At 43.5% G+C, this 20,072-nt stretch overlaps 1 protein-coding gene across 6 annotated transcripts; it reads left to right on the top strand.

The window, feature by feature from the left end:
* The first annotated feature begins 1,063 nt into the window (after positions 1–1,063).
* LYRM9 (LYR motif containing 9) lies at positions 1,064–19,379 on the top strand. 6 transcript variants are annotated; one of them, XR_004360414.1, is made up of 8 exons: positions 1,064–1,182; positions 1,874–1,966; positions 3,151–3,196; positions 5,167–5,262; positions 9,507–9,593; positions 10,809–10,855; positions 13,014–15,172; positions 19,289–19,379. XR_004360414.1 is itself a non-coding variant. In XM_032707274.1 (5 exons), the coding sequence occupies exons 1-4, from the start codon at positions 1,066–1,068 to the stop codon at positions 5,244–5,246; spliced, it is 336 nt and encodes a 111-aa protein (XP_032563165.1). In that variant the 5' UTR covers positions 1,064–1,065; the 3' UTR covers positions 5,247–5,262; positions 7,160–7,176. The 6 variants fall into 6 exon arrangements, 3 of the variants coding, with proteins under 3 accessions (XP_032563165.1, XP_032563164.1, XP_032563166.1); XR_004360415.1 differs by lacking the exons at positions 9,507–9,593; positions 10,809–10,855 and having other exon boundaries at positions 15,102–15,172; positions 19,289–19,305; XR_004360416.1 differs by lacking the exons at positions 9,507–9,593; positions 10,809–10,855; positions 19,289–19,379 and adding an exon at positions 19,219–19,249 and having other exon boundaries at positions 15,102–15,172.
* Positions 19,380–20,072: the final 693 nt, after the last annotated feature.

Raw genomic sequence — 20,072 nt, 5'->3', positions numbered from 1 at the left:
GGGGTCTGTGCCATGAGCAAAGCGACCTCCTCGAGGCACATTTCATTTACTGAGAATACAGATTACAGTGGTACATATCCCATTGCAATGGGTATTTATAGGTGCATAATGAGGAGATTTTATCCACTGCAACAAGATCTAGTCTGTGCAAATATACAGCCCAGGCATGTGATAGCTGTGGTGTTCTACTCTGAAATAAATGTGGCTGAAGAACTTAAATTACTTAAGAAAAAGGAAAAAAATGTTCCAAATAATGAGTAAGTATCATAACAGGTACTAAAATAATGCCACGCACCTACTTCATTATTCAGTTGCTTATTTATTATCTTTATTCTTAAAAGTAATGATATAAAATGCTTTTTTCCAAATGTTAATTTAGTTCTCTGCAGATGGCAACCATCTGTTAAATGACAAGGCATTTACAGTCTTTGATTAGCACTTTATAGAGCTTGGATGAACTTATTGTTACAATATTTAAGTATAGTTATGGAGTTGAAACTTGGTAGATTTGTTCTTTTCCTGTTGCTGTTACCAAAAAAATGGAAAATTTCAAACCTGACAATGTTTTTGCCTGTCTTCTCCTTTACTTATCTATGTTATTTCAAGCTGAAGCCTTGACATTCTTTACAGAAGGACAATAATAGGAAATATTGTTAAATTCCAGTACCATTTGTAGCAATTATGAGCGTTGTCATTCTGGAAAGTCACCATGTGGATAACTCTTAGGGATGCTCAAGGAAAGCAGTTGGAGGACTCAAAGGATCATGGAAACTTTCTGTGGGCTGTCACACAGCTCTGTGTGCCTACACAAGGTTACACGGGGGGTCTGTTTGTGAAATACTGGGATACATGTTACTGTTCCCATCACAGGCGATCTGACTGCACCAGCTCCACTCTTTGTGTTTAATACCTTGGGCAGTGACAGCTTCAAAAGCTTCTGCGAGTCACGCTGCTGATCCTCGATTCCCCGGCCCCGTTTTCACTGTTTAGTGTTATCTGCGCTGTCGCTGTGTGTCCCATGCCCTCCCTGAGGCGCTGTGCTGTGTTTGTCCCGCAGCCGAGGCGATGCCGAGCGCGGAGCGGGTGCGGAGCGCGGTGCAGCTCTACCGGTACCTGCTGCGCTGCTGCCGCCGCCTGCCCGAGGGGAGCGTCCGCCAGCACTACAGACACGCCATCCGCCAGGTCAGAGCGCCTCCCTCCCTGCCGCTCACCGGGGGCTTGGGGCTTGGGCTCCTCCTCCTGCTCTTTGCACCAACTTTTTATAACTCCTGGCACTTGAAAAAAATGATACCCACTATTCTTCTGCGAGCTTGAGACATGAGTGGATTTGAAGGGTTATAGTGGGAGTATGTGAAGGAGCATTACTTTTTGTTTGCTTCTGAAACATTCTATTTTTATTGGCTTTCATCTCTAATACTTTTCTTAGTCAAGAGGATGAACAATCATTCCTTACTCCATAAACTCATCTTTTAGGGCCAAACTTACTGGTTCCTTGTCAGTCATTTTTTAATATATATATATCTCCTGCCCCCCTGGCTGGGTAAATCTCGTCTGTCTGTTCATATTCCATACCTCATATGGAAGTGATTTCATGCCTTTGATCATACCTGTTGTCCCGTGTCTCTCCAGTTTTAACCTACCAGACAATTTCAGTTTTTGTTGATGATGTATGACAAGAGTAAAATACTTCACATGAAATTCCATAGGACCAGATTTGTTATGGAAATAGCATGGCCAGGTGCTACAATGTGTACCTTTACCTTTCCAGACCAACAGTTTATTTTGTATCAGATATTTTTCTGAGATTTGAAAGCAATCCTTATTTTGACAACTGTTGTGTTGCCTGGTCCATGTGACACTTGGAATGTTGCAGAGTTTCAAGGTTCATGCTGATGAAGATGACCCTGAGCGAATCCAGCAGATCATTAAAAGAGCCATTGAAGATGCTGACTGGGTGATGAATAAAGTAAGTGCCTCAGATTGTCTGTGTTTTGGTTTCTCCCAGTTCAAAACAAGAAGAAAATGTTGGAAAGTGAGTTCTGAACAGGCAATTTTTGTGTTGACCTGGACATTGAAGTGTCTGGGTGAAAGGAAATACCCAGCCAATAGGGATTGTGGCAGCTCTTGTTTAAAAAATCTCTTCATCAATATAAACTAAAGATTGTTTTTTTCAGAACAAATAACAATTTAAGTTGGTCCCTGTGTCAGTCTTTGTTTCCATGAAGAATTCTATTAAATTTCAGCAATGGTGGCTTGTATAACCGTATTATAGGAGAAAAAACCCCAAAATACAGCATTTTGAAAGCCATAAATTGATATGCAGCATCTGCCTTCCTGACAGATTCACTCCTCGTAGGCACTTCATATAAACTTCCAGAACTGTTGTTTTTTCTCAGATCTTGCCTGTGGCTGCAGAGGTCAGGGGCAAAGCTGTGGTGCTGGGCTCCCCTGTGCCACAGTTCTCACCCAGTGGATCTGCCCCTGTGCTGTCACAGCACTGGGAGATGCCACTGGTTTGTCAGATAAAAGAATGAGGATTGTTTATGTTAGACAGCTGAGAGTCACCTGTGCTTCCTGGGATTTGAGTCTGGCTGGAGAGTGTGATATGTTAACATTGAGTATAGGAAACAAGTCAGAAGTTCAGCTTCCTCTGAATATCTGTTGATTTTAATTTACCAAGTGACTGTTAAGTCCTTCTCTCTGCCAGTCCATGAAATCCAAATGAGAATTGTTACAGGAGCAAGCAGAGATTAGTCACAGATTATGAAATTATAGCAGTAGCCAAATCCCAGCAGTAACAGCCTAGTCAATAACTGTGCCTGAATCTGATTTTATTCTCCTACAATTAGAATTGTAGGCTCATTCTGAAAGGAAGAGAATAGGCTCATTCTGCTTCAGCCACAGAGGCTGTAGTCTGGTTCTGTGGAAAGCTGGTGGTGTGAGAGGAGGGGCACTCACAGTGCCTGCCAAGGAGCATTATTTTATATTGCAGAGAGAAAACCTGTCAGATTTCAATCTAACTTAAAGGAGACGAAGGTAAATTTATGTGGATCATGAAGAGGGTTGTAAATCTTTGTCAGCATGAACTGTTACTTAGTTATGTGCTTTTTCCCACAAAAAAATTTTGGTTTGTTTTTTTTTTTTTTTCAGTATGAAAAACAGAAGAAGACGAAGGATGAAGACAAGAAGGACACTGGTAAACATCCTTAGAGGACTTGCAGTCAAGCCCAGTGCTGTATTAGAATTATTGCCTGAAGTTTTCTCTTAGATACTACGAATACAGTAATTTATATCTTACTGGAATGTCATGAAGCTAAATTAATATTTCTGAAGCTATTTAAGTGTGTAAATGAAAAGGTACAGTCGAAGTTAAAACTATTGCCTTGTATAATCACAGATTTTAAGTTAAAGCCCAAACTTGTCTAAGCTTTGAGTAACTTCCTCCATTGTATGTTAGGCCTGGATCAACCCTGGCAGTGTGTGAGACACATTTTGCAGGTTCTCTGGTGACAAGGCTCCCCTGCATCAGGCACTGTGGGTGACTGAGCAGATCAGCTCGTGTGTGTATGACACTGATGGCAGCTGTCACTCTGAGAGGTCACATCCTCCTCCGTGGGGACCAGAGGTGTGTTCAGAGTGAAGCAGAGGTATGACCAGAGCACAGGGCTGGGTTTGATCCAACAGCAAACTCAAAAGCCTGGGCTGCCGAGGGGAGAACATGCCACGAGAACTTTCACCCCTTCTGAAGGCTGAACCACAGTAATTTCCACTTGCATGTCCATGCTACGGCCACACCTTCCCTCTGCTCTGTGGGCTGTTGGACTGCTGGCTGTCTCAGTAAAGGCAGGGGCTGTCACTGCTCTCTGAGCTGCCACGGGAACAGCCCCTGCTGGGTCGGAAACAGCCCCTGCTGGGTCGGGAACAGCCCCTGCTGGGTCGGGAACAGCCCCTGCTGGGTCGGGAACAGCCCCTGCTCCCTCGGGTTCGTGCTTGGGGCAGTCACTGCCCGTGCGATGCTGTACGGCTCAAAGGCCTGCACGGCTCTTTGCAACACAAAATAAATGTCCTTTCAAAATGGGAGTCCCTGTGCGTTTCAAAAGCCCGTCTTTCCGCTGCCGGAGTGGGTTTTGCGGGGTAAGAGCCCGGTCCCCTGGGGCAGAGCCCGGTCGGTCCCGCCGCAGTTCCGCGCTCGGCCGGCGGGTGGCGGTGCGGGCCCGCACAAACTGCCCCCTGTTCTTGCCTTGGCACTGCGGGCTCGCAGCAGCCCGGCAGGGCTTGGGAAGAGCTGGATATGGGGCTGTAAGTGAACATCTGTATTGTACCAAAAAAACCCTTTGTCTCTGCTAGCATTAACCCTCCTCTCCAAGAATTCCTGTCCTCTTATTCTTCCCTCTACCATCACCACTATTGTTCCTCTCTCTGCTCCCACGTCTTTCACATCCCCTTATACACCCTTAACTTTTATTGTCCTTGTTTTACATATTCCTCAATTCTGTTCTCATCTTATCTCTCTACCCCACTTATTTCTTCTCTTCAAATCCTTTTCAGTCAAGTGCATCAGAACATACTCATGTGTTATGCTGGGGCCAGCCTTCTGCTTCATTTCAGGTAAAGCAGGAAGGTAATAGAGTTTCTCAGCAGAGCAGGTGTTTTTCTATGTGAGGAAAGCCTCTTAAGTAAATTTTTTTGAAAGTGCAGTCATTTTGGTTTAAACTTTCAAAATAATTTGGTGTAAGGTAGAACACAGAAAGCTTCAACCTTGGCAAGGCACAGAAAGCTTGACCGGAATATCCAGTATGATACTGAACACATAGAAAAGCTCCAGCATTTTTGATAGTAGCTGTCTGAGTGTGCTGCCTCTGATCAGAGCAGCACACAGGTGACCCCTGCTGCACTCCAGGTCTGTGCTGTGTGTTTGGTCTGTAGCTTGGAGATGCACCGAACTTTGTATCACTGCAGCAGTGAAAATTGCAGCCTTAGTGGGATTAGCAGTGTATGGAAACATGGCAGTTTCCTGAACTTTAAATGTAGAGTGCTCAGCAACCCTCTATGTCTTTAATTGCCTGACTTTTGGTAGTGTGAGACATAATATTTTGTTCAGTTACAAAATAGGATAATTGCATGTGTTTAAATCACTTACATGCCTGTTATTTAATTTATGGCTAGTTCAAGAGGGAAAGCACCAAGGAGCTGGAAGATGCAACTGGGACATGTCTGCAGCTCCAAATGTCCGAGGTGCCAGCTGAGAACATCAGACCAAAGGTATGATAGAGGAACTGATATGGGAGGACCAGGATCTGGGAATTTTAGGTTTTGGAAAGTGGTGGAGCTTTCAGTTTCGGTAGGGCACAGAGGAGGGACATGGTTGGTGAGCAGGAGACATCATGACTAAATATTTTGATAGGAGTGATTCAGCTGGAGGGCATGAGGATATGTCTGAGGGATTTTTGTTGGGGGTTTTTTCGTACAAATATAATCTGGTTTTCAAAATAGTAACCTTTTAATAGAGCGAAAGTGTGAACATAACTTTACTTACTCAATATACAAATAATTTTCTTGGTGGTGAGGAGAAATGATGCAAACAACTATTTACTTCCCTGAAAGTGAAAGTAATGCCAGTGTCTCAGACATGTCTCTGTAATGACTGGGCTGAAGAGTCATTCAGCTGCAGAGCTGAGGCTTTTGTGTTTTCAAGACATTATACAAATTCCATTCTCCAGCAGCATAAGTTGAGTCCCAAGATGTTATGTTAACCCAGATGTAGATGAGAACCTGAACTCTGAGAGGAGATTTGGGCAGAGCTTCAATACTTTCAACCAAAATTATTATTCAGAAAACTTCTGCTCCGAAGTCATTGAATCCTGGACTTGGCCAAATTTACCACTCACTGACCTGTGTGACTGCAGTTCTCTTCACCTTTGTTTGAGCAGCTTTCTGCCTCTTTGCCACCCAGCCCTGCTGAGCCTCAGGAATGTTCCCTGTTCCCAATGGCAGCGATCACTGCCAGCGGCTCTAATGGGCCCACTGGGAGACAGAACATGGCCACAGGCAGCTGCTCCTGGGTTCTCTCATGGCAGTGGGGATCAGAACATCAATCCCAAATACACTGGTGCATCTGTGGTTCCATTTTCAGTCATCCAGAATCTCTGAGCATAAAGCTGGCCGATCAAAGAGTCTGTGTTGTGCCCTGAAATTACTATTGCAGAGGCCAAAACAGGTCCTGGTGTTCATTAAGCTGGTGACAAGACAAGGCATAATGTCAGTAAAAGGAGACAAACCCATTTGGAAGCTTTAGTTTCTCTTACTGAAATGAGGAACCCATTTCTGCCCGAGTTCTGGTAAGTGATGGCCTGCTGATAGGTGATTGCAGTAGCTGGATGATTAAGGGCTGGTCAGAAGGTTGTGTCTTGTGCCCAAGCCCCGTTTTTGTGGCCTCCCTGGTGACTGCTCCTGCAGTAAGTGATGCCAGCATCAGTTTCAGTGTGGAATAGGATCCTGTGCCCCCACCTAGCCCGGGGTTTGCATTGTGTTTACACAAATGTAATAACTACATTCTGCTAACAACACTTCTGCAGCTGGTTACAGTAAGATCTTGAGTCAATAACTTCTCCTAAGTACTCTACAATTCAGAGTTGAGTGGACTTAACTCTTCAAAGGTTGTGTACAGGCAACTCTTGGTTAAGGAGGTAGAGAGAGTTTCACAGGAGGCTTGTTATACAAGACAAACATTAGAACAAGGAAAGACAGTTGGGAGACTTATGTTTAACAGGGTGAAATCATGCTTCACATTCTTGCAGTATGGAGAAACAAATCATTTAGATCATGTTACAGACTTATCAACATCCAGTCTAAGGCCAGAACCAACGCTGGTGCTACACTTTCTGTCCTGTGTATACATGACCTTGGGAACCTAAAGCTGAAATTATGTGGAAATAATCTGTACATTTCAAATATGGAACTAATGTGCCTAAAATGGAGCAGTGGCAGTGGTTAGTCAATGTGTTTTGTTTAGTGTTTTGGTTCCTGCTCTTAAGCTCTCAGACAGATGGTAAAGACTGCTTTGGTTATTACCAGCGTTGGAGCCTCATGTAGAAACTTTCTGTCTAGTGAAAGTTTTTCCCTTTTTTTATTTATTTTTTTATTTATTTATTCATTTCAGGTTTTGGTATGGAAAAGATTGTGTGAGTGTGTGATTAATGTAAAATACAGGATAGCTTTCTGCTCTTCACGTGGCTCAAGACACATGTACCTCTGCTCACATTCCTCTGTCAGAAGTGTTACTGATTTCAATTCACTCTCACCACCGAAAGTCATTTGAGCTCTGTGGGTGCTGAATAGAATTCTTCCAACCCAGGCCAGGCCTTGCTTGCCACCATTTGGCAGTAATTGAATGTTCTTTAAATCATTCTTTAGCACTTTGTAAACTCTTTCTCACTTGGTTTGTTATGTCACAGGCTTTTTGTTTAGAGACACTTGAGCTTCAGGATTTGATGCTAAACAAAAACCTCTCTTCCATAGTGTTTGGCTCATTTTCAAATGTCATAAGGAAGTGATCTTTACTGTGATATTGTACAGAACAGGAATACACACTATTTCTGGGAGAAACAAATAATATTCCCTCTGATCTTTTTTAAAGGAAACAGTTTCTTATTTGTAATAGCTTTTAACTTGGCATGATAAATTGTGCCTTCATATGAAGCTCTGATATGCTGCAAACTGAACAGGCAGCAAAACATCTGTGAGTCTTAAACATTCAGTATCATAATATTTATTCCTTGTGAGAGCCCTTGACCTTAAACTGTAAGAAGGAGTCTTTAGAGCTTTATGCTCCACTATGTTGTGTCCCTCAGTGTCACCCCAATTAGCAGAGGTGTGTTTGAGGTGAGCAGTCTCCTGGTCAGAGCAGTGTCCTGAAGCAAGTCACTGACACCCAGAAATGGCTGGACAGGACCCACAGTGGCCACTGGGTCAGAGCCTTTCCTGCAGCCTTCCCTGCTGCTCAGAGCTGATGGATTTCTGCTGGAGCTCGGGCCAGCTGGTACATCTTTCAACTTCTGTATTATTTGATTAATTTATCTTATAATTCTGTCAAGCCAGATTTTATGAAATAGTGTTAACTGAAGTATACAATAATCATCAAGTACTCCTTTCAACTTGTGATTAAGCAGGGCAGACACATTAACTTTTAAAAAAACTCTGCTCTTTGAAGAGTATTTTCCTCATAATTGTGTTTGATATTTAAAATAGTTTTTAAAAGTTTAGAAGCAGAGGGAGGCATCTGTCACTTGCAGCTAAGAGCTTAACAATGTTTGTGTTTGTGGCTGAGGGAGAGGCCCCTGGCATTGCTCACTTCACTGGTAGGGTCTAAGAGGACAGTTCTGAGGCTGCTGTTTGCTGTCCTTGCCTGTGAGCTGGGAGGCCCAAGAAGTGAACTTACCTACCCTGTGACTATCAACCTGGGTGCCTTTTCCCCCAGAAGAACCTGCCTTCGTGTTCTGCATGGGTCCATTTTGAGAAGGATTAACTTGATTTTTGGTTTTTCAGTTAGTAACTTCCGAGCCAGCTTGGTTTGGGTATTTCACAGAATCACAGAATCACTGAGGTTGGAAAAGACCTCCAAGATCATCGAGTCCAACCTGTGACCAATTCCCCCCCTTGTCCCCCAGCCCAGAGCACTGAGTGCCATGTCCAGTTATTCCTTGGACACCTCCTGGGATGGGGACTCCACCACCTCCCTGGGCAGCCCCTTCCAATGCCTGAGCACCCTTTCCATGAAGAAATTCCTCCTGATGTCCCACCTGAACCTCCCCTGGCACAGCTTGAGGCTATATCACTACCCCATATAAAATTTTTTTTTCAGCTGCAGCTGGTCAAGTTTGGACTGAATGGCCTTATTAGCTATAGTCTTCCTTCTGCCAGAGTTCAGCTTCATCTATTTAAAACCCACTGCACTTTATGTCTTTTTATTATTACAGCTTGTTTTTTTCACGGTCTCTGGTATCCTTCTTAAGAGAAGTTGAAAAGCACTGGCATTTTGATTAATATTTCCTGCTCTTCTACAGAGTGGATTTTAAAAGATACAAAATTGACACATTCTTGCAGCTGCTGAGGTTGACTCATGTTCTGCATTAAGTAAAATCACACAAGATCTGGGATTTTTCCAGCCTGCCTTCAATTTCTTAGCAGTCATTTCATCTACAGAAAGTCAGATATGTCTCAGATGGTGTGGAACAAGGAACAAGGAGAAACAGAGTATTTTGTTTTCCACAATTGTGCAACTGCAAGATCTACTTTCTCTTTTATTTTGTATTTTTCTCTCCAGTTTTAGAGGTCACAGAAATGGTGTGTTTCATCACAGTTTACTGTACAGAATGCAGTTGAACCTTGGAGCTTTCTCTCCTCCAAGAGCTCTGTGAAGTTTGTCCTCTTAGCTGGAAGTATCTCACAGAGAACGTTGGAGCTTTATGGCCAAGAGTTTCAAAAGTAATTCTCAGATTGCTTTTTAGGTGCTTAACTTGGGAGACCTTCAACATTATACTTGGTGATAATCTTACACATTTCACTGTGTGGCCGTTTAACCTGAGGAACATCAGGTCAGTTCTGTTCTGCTCTGTCATGTGCTGCCCTGGGTGTCTGAGGGTGTGGAGTCTTGGGTTCCCTGTCTGGGTGGTGGTGCAGCCTTGGAGCTGCAATGAACAGCTGGGCTGTCATGGGCAAGGCCAGAGAGCTCAGCAGCTGGCAGGGAGCTCAGCCCTGGCACTGCTGAAGAGCCCACGAGAGCTCTGAACCCCCCATTCCCTCCCCTGCCCCTCGGCTCCCACTCCCAGGGGTGTGTCCCACTGTCCCGTAGCTGGATGATTTCCGTGCCCAGAGCCCCTCTCTGACAGCTTGGGACTGGGTGGCAGGGACCAGGGAATGGAGAATTCCCCACCAGGGTGGCTCTGAGTTAGGAGGGACTGGCACAGGGATGATCATTTTGCAACTATTTCAGAAGCATGGTTTAAAAACACAGAGCTCTCCGATCCTGCTCCCAGCTGAGAGAACAGAGGCTGTGGGATGTCACACTGTGCCAAGTCTGGTAGTTTCTAATTGATTCAATGCAGTGAAAGGCATTCAGTGTGTATTATGAAACTTGAGATGAAGAGCCAATCCCTGCACTCCAACTTCATTGCTCTCATAAGCAAAGGTGCAGGTTTTATAGCTGAGGTAATTATACAAAAAATATACACAATTTGAGTGGTATTTAGCATAAAAAGTAATTTGAATGCAATCCATGTCTGGTTGAGAGAGGAACAGAACCATAAACCCTTTGATCTAACAAAGAGGCTTTGAAAGGAACAGTGTGGGTACAGTACTGAACCTGTAATCAGCTCACTTTGTTGCATTATATGGGAGGGGCTTATTTATTTACTATTTAGGAAGTGTTTTCAGTTTCATAAGTATTGGGAAGAAATCACAGCTCATAATTCTGTAGCTTTGCTCTGTAGAACTCTGTAACACTCTTAACAGAGCTCTGGAATTCACAGGGACTGTCTGGAAGACACAAATCTTGCCTTTGTGCTCTATCAAATTCTGTCTTGGCCTGTAATAACAAAGGCAGTCTAGATAGTTGCTTACCAGGATGTTTCCTTCCCATGCTGTTCCAGGGTTCTGAGCCAAAGCCACTGGAATCAAAGGGAAGGAATCCCCTGTACTTCGGTAGCATTCACCATCTTACACCATTTTTCATTGCTCTGAATACTCAGGGAAATGGCCTGTGCTTAACCATCGTTCCCAAAATTAAAATGGAAACGGTTTTGTTTATGCAGTTTTACAAAACAGCATCTGCAGCAGCCTGGATGGACAAGTTCAAGAGGTGGGTCTGATGCTGAAAGCCAGCACATCCTCAGCAAGTCAGCTTGGAGTCTGGGCCCAGAGGCATCAGTCCTTGTTACAGCTGCTACATGAAGGGAGGGCAGAAAGAAATCTCAAGTTTCTCTGTCCATTAATTAGTTGCTTTCTTTTCCCATGCTTATATGCTCTTTTGGAAAAATAAGTATTAAGGGTCCTGCTACTGCTTTCAGTGCTGAATAACCACCTTCCTTTTTGCTTGTTTTCAACTTTACCAGTATTAAAACCTACAGTCTATTTAAAAATGAGTTGATGGTTTGCAGGTCAGTGGTTTTTACTGCTCTCATTTACCACTGACCTGGGTCCTTCCTTCTCCATGATGCTCTGACTTCTGCTGGTTAATCAGAGATTGGATGCTGTGTGTCTTGCAAAATGATCATCTGACTGGGTAGGACCTTATTACAAACCCTACCAAAACCATGCACAAACTATCACTTCTTGCATTCTTCTCCAAAGCTGCCAGACACTGTGTGAGCAGGTACTTGAGAACCCATCTTCTCTACAATGGTCATTCTACCAAATCAAGCCATTACCTGTGAGGATTTATCTCTTGTCAGTGTGAAGTCATTTCAGGGTGCCAGTCATCTCACATGCAGCTTTGCTTTCCATTGAAAAGAAATGGGATTTCAGAAGCAAAAACCTAGGAGGAAGTTGGAATCAGAGATGTTATGTTGGATGAGGATTTAGACACCTCATGGAAGTACAGGAACTATTGATCCCCAAAACCCCACTAGGAAGAGGGACAGTGTGTTCTTTCAGAGAATTCTCAGATTGCAATTAAGCCTTCAAAGCTCGTACGTGAGAAGAAAGAAGGAAATGATGTAATGATTTTTAGCTTGGCTGGTCAGAGAGCTCTTGAGCTGCTGGAACCTGGTGGACAGTGTTGTAAAGACACAGAAAATTCCCCTTTATGTTCCCTTCTGCCAGATTTCAGGTGACTAAGTCAGAACTAATCATCATAAAAACAAGGTTAGGCAACAACATGCTTTTGACCAAAAAACTTACTATTTTTGTCCCTTAAGTGGAGTACACAGTCTGCACCAGCTCCTCTGGCTTTGGTGGCTGTGGTCCAAATACACCTCACTGCAAGAGTTGGATGAAGCATTTAGACTGCATGAAGTAATTATTTTGCATCTTATCCTTTTGGAAATGGAGACAAAAATTGTTATGGCTAATAATAGCACCTGCTAATTAATCTATAATGATTCTTTGATGTGTGTACTAAGACTGTTTATTATAATTAACCCCTGTGATTTAACCCACTCCATAAAGCCACTCATCATGTTTTAGAATTTGATCTTGCTCTGTGTCAACACACATTCCTCCACATCTCTTTTTTGTATTTTTAATAAGTGACTTTTCAAACTCCCAGGTGATGTGCCCCCTTCCAGAGGAGACATCAGAGCCCATCGTCTCTGTCAGTGTGGTCAAGAGTTGTCTCAGTCAGCAGTGTTTGTTCACTGAATGAAAACCAAGCTTAATAGTATGTCCCTAGCCTGGAATTCTGTGCCTCATGAGGAGAGGCTGAAGGAACAGGGCTTGTTCAGCCTGGAGAAGACTCTTGCAGCCTTCCAGTGGCTTTCAGGGGGTCACTGAGGAGATGGAGCCAGGCTCTCTGTGGTGGTGCCTGGTGGGAAGATGAGGAGCAGTGGGCAGAAGTTGAGATGAGAAGTCCAGGCTGGGTATAAGGAGAAACTTTACCCCCATGAAGAGAGCCTAGCAGTAGAGTAACAACAGACTGTTGTGCAGTCTCCTTCCTTGGAAGTCCTCAGGACCAATCTGGATCAAGCCCTCACCTCACAGCTGACCCTGCTTTGGGCAGGAGGTTGAACTGGATGAAATGCTGGGAATCCCTTCCAACCTTCATTCTCCTATAAACCTCTGCATGATGTCAGGTTTTTATGGGCTTTATTTCAGCTACTGGAATTATGTTTGAGGAATTTTCCACAAATCCCAGCACTATTCAGAGTACCCTATTCCAGCAGCTGCCTCAGGTTCACCTACATGTTGGGTTTGCTTGCTAGGCAGTTCCAAATGAAGAAATAGTTGTTCTATTCAGTGGTGGAGGATTAGTCAGAGTTTGTGGGACCATATTTCAAGAGCACGTCCTGTGTATGTGACAGGAACCACAGCACAGGACACAGGGAAGCACCACACTGGCAGCACTGCCTGAAGAGAGCTGGATGTTAAAGACTGCTCGTCCCCTACTCACTGGCAGTGTAGGGTGAGTGTTCCTCCAGGTACACAATCATTGGATGACCAACAAACAAATTCAAAAAAATAGGAGATGTAGTGAGAGGATATGTTCATATTGATGTCTTTATTTAGATTTGTGATGGGAGACGAAATGTCCTAAATTAGTCCAAATATTCAGTCCATGAATTGGAAGTGGCAGCAGAGTAGCAGAAAGTTGTGTTCTGTGATGCTCAACAGAGACTGACCAGGGAAATGGTCTGTATTTCAGTGTATTAGTGCTGTCTGTGTTCCCATGTCTGTATTTCCATGTCTGTATTTCGATGTGCAAGTATTGAGCTGGACTTGCAGCTCAAAATCAATGAAAACTGACTAAAAATACTCTGAAGATGCTGAAGAATGTGCCACAGGAATTGTCTTTTTTGGTAGGGGAAGAGAGAGAGTTGCTAGAAAAGGAGCTGTAAGCTCATACCTCCACCCTCTGGCATTGTTTCCCTTCTGGAAAGGGCAGAGGAAGGAAATTTCACTCTCACAGAAGGTTTGGAAATGTGATGTAATTCACACAGACACTGAAAGCTGTGCAGGCCTAGGCAAGACTGGCCTAACTGTAGTGCTTAGTAAGGAGTCCTTAAAAACAATTTAAGTAGTAAAAAGACTCATAAAGATGAAGCAGAGCCATAAAATTGCCTGAGAGGACCCCTGCCTCTGTCCAGGAAACATGGTAAGCAGGTCAACCTGCAGTGGTGGTGGATAGACTGAGATGTGCTGGCCCAAGTGTGACTTTGTGCAGCAAACACGTGAGCAGGTGAAGGAGGTGTCAGGAGCAGGTGAAGGAGGTGTCAGGAGCAGGGAGAGACCAGCAGGGCAGCAGCAGAGACTCTGAGGGCAGCAGGAAAGACAAGCCTGGGACTTTTGCTGGAATTGTTTCAGCAGTGCTCTGTGTTTTTCACACTGAAGTTTTAAATGTTCAGAACTGAAGTTACTTTTATACTTCAATATTCTGTTCTTCATGTCAGTCCATAAATTTGTGGGTTTTTGAAAACCAGTATTCAGATCTCTTCTGTTACCTGTCCTTGGTTAGAAATTGCCCTCAGCCAGTGCTCTGTTGCTGAAATTGGAGTTCCCTCCTCAGGCCATGCTTTCCCTAAAGGATGCCTTTGCTGCTGCAGCCGTGGCTGAGGATCCCAGCAGTGAGTCAGGAGGTGTCAGCAACGCTTCTGCTTGAGCCAACGTGCAGCCAGGCACACAAAATCTGGCTGTTGACTGTCTCCTGCCTTTGTCCCTGCCTCACTTCCTCACCTCTGGTTGTGATATGCACACATTGGAATTTTGGAAAGGGTGACTGATGAGGGAATTTTGTTATTTCTGCACATCTGAGTTTGGCCGAGCTGACCCCGAGCAGACAGGAAGGGGTGGGTTTACTGGCACTGGCACGACACTGTAAATTTAGCACTCTCCTTAACTTTCATTTCTGCCCTCAGATGTTCACATAGGGAAATTTTCCACCCTGCCCTGCCATCATTTGACGTGCAGCCTTCCACTGAGGAGCAGGAGGTGGCAAATGAAACGTTACCCTTCCCACCCTCAACTGCTGCTTTTAATGTCCCTTCAATCTGCAGAAACTAAAAAGGAGTCCAGACTGGGATTCTACTTGTATTTGCATATTTTCAAGCACATAGGCCTGGGCCTTTTATTTTGCTTTTGATAGAGTTTTTATCCCCACTTTATAAAGAAAACTTCAAAATAATGAAGAAGCCAGTGAAGAAGAGACTCCAGTTTATGGTGAATATGATAAAACCTTAAAGGAACAGTAAGCAATCAGAACACACCCAAAAAACCAGAGCTGACATCTTGCAAAGTCTGGGGGAAGATTCAAACCAAATGAATGTTCTTTGGGAAATGAAAAATCAAACCAGTATAAAAGAAGAAGATTGACAGTAGTCAGTGAGAGGAGATATTTGAGAGCAGCTTTTTAAGCAGTAGTTATTATTGTCACTAATTGTATCTTTCTTTACCAGAAACCACACAAAGCTTCCAATAAAACCAGTGGATCTGTGGAGGTTCCAGAGAACAAAGGCAGGGAGAACTGGTGAGAAGCTCTCTTGTATCATTGCCTTAATCTTCATTTTAAGACACACAGTCCCTGGGAGTTGGTTTACACAGCCCAATTTCTTTTGTGTGTTTAAGGGTGGAATATCATAAGGAAGGAAAGTGTCCTTAAAATTATTTTTATTTTGTTTTTAATGTTCTAAATTAAATGTAACAAATTGATAACACAGAAGTCTTGCATTTTTATAGGATTTACCAGTTTCACTTTACGTGACTCCATTAGACATTTAAAGAAGTGGAGATTGAGAAACTGGAAACTTCTAGTCTGTATTATCCTGTAATTCTCCAGGTGTGATTTGTATATGCAGTTGTCACTGTTTCTGTCCCCATCCTTTAGTACAGAACATTTTCAGCATGCTCAGGAGAGCTTTAAGGACAGTGGCTGAAATGTACCTCCTTCAGATTTGCAAGCACTGAAAAGTAAGACCAACAGAAGTGGGTCACCTATACCTTTTCAAAATTTCCTATCACACAACTGCTGGTTGCCTCACAACCCATGTGTCACAGGCTTTCTCAGCAATTTCTGGAACTTTTAATACTTAGTGTAGGAATTAGGAGGCTAGAAATGTGTTTTTTGCAGATGACATTTTTGGATGAGCAGTGCAACGTTACTGGCAAACTGAGACTTGCAGGTATGATCCCAGGGTGATCTGGCACCCAGGCTGTGCCACAAACCCTCACCGTTGCCATTATTTATGCATTTATTTGCCTCTGAGTTGAAAAAGTCCAGAGAGGCTTTCCTGTGGCTCAGTGCCTGCCATGCCAGGCATTGGAGACAGCACAAAGACACAATACTTGTCTTACAAAAACTTTTTCAGTTTGAAATACACACTAAAGTAAATACACACTAAAGTGTTGCCAGGGAAATGTCTCTCCAACAGTTCAGTGACAGCAAGCTGGGAAATGTGAATGAAGCCTCACAGGCAGTAGAGAAGCAGCACTTCAGCCCAGAAAAGGAACAGAAAGTGAATGAATGCCATCCCAATGAGTTATTTGTACCACAAAGTGGCCACTTGTGACAGAAGCAGTGAGCATTTCACAGAACCCATGGGTGCATTTGGGGGTGTAAATGCCTTTTGTGCTCCTGCCCCATTTCCACTGGTTCTCTGATTCCTCAGTCCCGGCCCAGGTTACCAGGGAGCTGTTCTGCCCCAGTCCTGCTCCTCACACTGCCCTGTGATTGTGTTCTGGTGCTCCAGGAATACCTTGTTGCAGCTGATCTTGCTGCTGGGGCAGGGAGATGGACATGTGCCATGAGAGGGTCCTTCCCATTCCTTTTTTGATGGTTGTATGCTGCTGCTGGTTTAAGGTCCAAATTTCCTGTCCAGCCAGTGATCAAGTGGTAAAGCAGGAAGCAGAGTATGTTTCCTCAGGAAAGGAAGTACATAAAGACAGAGCCATCAGTTTGTAGATGGAAATGGAACTTACTTCACCCTTAGCATAGAAAAGGCAAGGGAAGCCCCAACAAATCTGATGTGCCAAGTGTTTACAGAGGCCCCACTATTTGTACTTATTGTGGTGTCACACGCAGCATTCTGACAATAGTTAGGTTAGTTAGGAAAAAAGAGTTAGAAAAAATTCACTGGTAATCTATGAAAAGTTGGGACAGTTGAACATTGTCTCTTCAGGGTTCCATGAAATTGGGAAAATCAGCCCTTGTTGTCAGGTTTGCTTTGAAGACTCAAGATGTCCTGAGCTTAGGGCAGCAACCTTACAAACAGAGCTTGAGCTAATTCAGAATCTTGCAGATATGATATATATTATAGTATCAGACACACAATATAGCTTAGTTGGAAGGAAATAGCAGAAAGTTGATTATTGAGACTGCAGACCATCACACATTCAGAAACAAAACAAAATTTGACTCCAAATGACAGCATGGTCAGCATGCCATTGAATAGGTCAAACAGTCTGCTTGGAAAGGGCACCTCTTTCATCAAAGTTTAATGCAAGGAAAGCAACTGGTTCTTGCATTCTGATATGGCAGAGGCAGAAGTGGCTGTGCAAAAATAGGAAATATGTGCAGAATTGATTTTCTGAAAGAAAAACCTTCCAAGCGGTGTAGAATATTTGTGGAAGGAGTGCACAGTGAGCTTGTTTAGTTAATCTCTGACCCCACCTGAGAAATGAATGGTGCTCTCTTGTTCTTACTGTACAGAGGGAGTTTTATTACTGATTTCAGTGATTAAAAAAACAGATCTTGTTTGAGCAACTGGAGTGATTAAGCAGTTCCCCGAATGGCTGTACCTTGGCCAATCCTTTAAACAGTTCTCCTAAGGAAAGATGTTTCTTCTCCTCTGGTTATCCCAAGTCTGATTTTTCATATCCAATCCCTACATAGCCTTTCCTGGATTTCAGCAGTCTCCAAGCACAGGGAAATAAGGAAGGTGAATATTAAAGGCTTAGAAGCCATTGGACAGAGTTTAATTCAATTAAATTTCTATTAAGATATGTTCTTTCTTACTGTACTAGACATTAAGATTCCCCATGCTCTGTAGAAAAGTGAGGTTAATAAGAAAGGGAAGGATGCAAATAGGATTTTTAAACTCTGATAAAATAGCAAATGCGAAGAAGAATGTAAAGCCAGAATTTCATGGCATGACATTGAGACACAGCTCACACATCATTCTGCTGCTGGTTAGATGTCTGAGATATTTTAAACAAAGGGATGTCGCCTCTAATTCTGATGAGAGAAAAGGCATCAAAGTAAAGAAAAAATCCAGTTGTGAAAATCCACGAGAAGTGGATGCAAAGCAGCACAGGCTTGATACAGCCAAGAAGATGAATGCTCAGAAAACTCAGGTCTATTTTTCAAGAGGCTGATGTCTAGCAACCCTGGATTATATACAGGGGATCTTGTGCATGAACACGTGTGCACAGCACTTGCTTTGCCTCTAGCAGGGCTTTATACAAGAACTTTTCAAACACAGAAACTAGACACAGGGAGGAGAAAACACCTTGCCCGAGCTCGTCCAATACAAGTGTGACAGGTGAAAAATGAACGTGCGTTTCCTCATTTCTCTCTCTGCCTTGGGCCTCATTTCTGTAGATCTTTGGTCGCTCGGCACCTGTAAATCTCTCTGGTTATCACTGTGCCACATTTGACCTCATAGTAGTCAGCAGGTATATTAACCATCTTTAGTTTGTAAACAGATTCCTTAAAATAGCCATACATAATATTATCCAAGGAACAAATAAAGCAAGTCAAAATCCCTGCTGGTGCCCTGGCCTGGCACTGCTCTTGTGGGCTGCAGGTGCCTGGCAGCACTTGGCACTGCTGGCAGCCCTGGTCCTGGAGGGCTTGTGCCTTCCAGGCTGCAGGAGAAGCCTGGCTTTGTAATAGGTACGTGTTATCTAACATTGAAAATCAGCTCAACAGTCCTACCCAGCTGTCCTGCTGCTATTCCCACGTACAGCACAGTGGCTATGGTTTACACTGCAGGGACTGCAGTTTCCTTCTAGTATTCCTAGTGCTTTGGAAAAGCACCAGGGGACAAAGCTTGCAGGCAGCAACAGGCAGAACGGGCAGCTCTGGAGAGCAAGGAATTCTGCACATACTCTGTTGAGTAAACTTGATCAAAAGGAGGGAGTATAGTTTTGTAAAATGTAAAATACCTGTCCTTAGTTACAATCACCTGATTAGATACTTTCCTGGCCCACACTGTAAAGTTCTATGGCTCTGTAGAATTTCTCTTGAAGTTACTCACTCTCTTCCTGCAGCTGTAGGTAATGTACAGGCATGGAGACTGGCCACACAGTGCTCAAGCCGTAAGAAGCCTTTCAGAATTTATTTATTTTAATTTTAACACTTGTGCAAGGTTGCAAATGGTGTTGAGGTGATCCCCTGCTGTTCCCATGGAGCACAGGCAGGAATCAGGGCTGTGGCAGCGGGGGAAGGACGGGATGCTCCAGCATCAGGAGCTGGTGGCTGCCCTGCCCTCCTCACACAGGTTATGTAATGCTGCTCAGCCACACACCCTCCACTTCTCCAATACAGGACATTTTGGGAATCCCCCTTTTTTTCAGTCTCCATGTCCAGCCTTACTCAGCTGTTTTGCATACATGGTCTGGAGTATAAAATGCTTTTGCCTCCCAGGAGGGATACAGAGCCTGAGAGATTAAAGTCAAGAAACTTTGACAGAGAAGAGCCTCTCCTGGCAGGGTTGGGAGCACCTCACAGAGCCCGGTAAGAATCACTGTGGCCAGTTGTTCATTCTGTCATTCATTTACTGCAGCTCACAGGTGAAGTAATTATATGACAAACTGTATCTTTCTTTCTGTATTAGGAGCAAAGTGTTGGACTCGATCTCCTGCTCTATCCCAAGCTGTCTAGCTGCTCTGAAAACTTTGTCCCCCCTTTCTGCTGATTTAAAGGTTTGTGCATATAACAGGTAACACTGTCAATGTTATCCACAGAACCCTGGGATGCAGAACACAGAGCAGGTTCTTACTCTGATGCAGTGAAGGGAAATGTGAGTCTGCTCTCTTTCTTCTTTTTTCTTTTTTTCCCTATTATTATTTTTCCTCTTTTTCTTATTTTTTTTCCTTTTCCTCTTTTTTTCTCTTTGTGTATTGTTTTTATGTTTGTTTGGGGTTTTCCCTCCTTTTTTCTCTTTCTGTTTCTCTTTTTCTAACCTTTCTTTCCTTCCTTCTTTCTTTCCTTCCTTCTTTCTTTCTTTGTTTCTTTCTTTCTTTCCTTCTTTCTTTCTCTCTTTCTTTCTTTCTCTCTTTCTTTCTTTCTCTCTTTCTTCATTACTGTGTGATGTATGGATAACACAGCAACATTTCACGTCCCTTTTCTAAGCTTATGGTCTGCTCAGACACCGATTTTTGCTGCTTTACACGACTGGGGGACATTTGAAATTCTCTTGCCAGTATTT

This window comes from Chiroxiphia lanceolata, chromosome 20 (assembly GCF_009829145.1).
Source record: "Chiroxiphia lanceolata isolate bChiLan1 chromosome 20, bChiLan1.pri, whole genome shotgun sequence".
Taxonomy (NCBI): Eukaryota; Metazoa; Chordata; class Aves; order Passeriformes; family Pipridae; genus Chiroxiphia; species Chiroxiphia lanceolata.
Note: the sequence above shows the minus strand (reverse complement) of the source record. Positions and strands in the feature narration are given on the sequence as shown.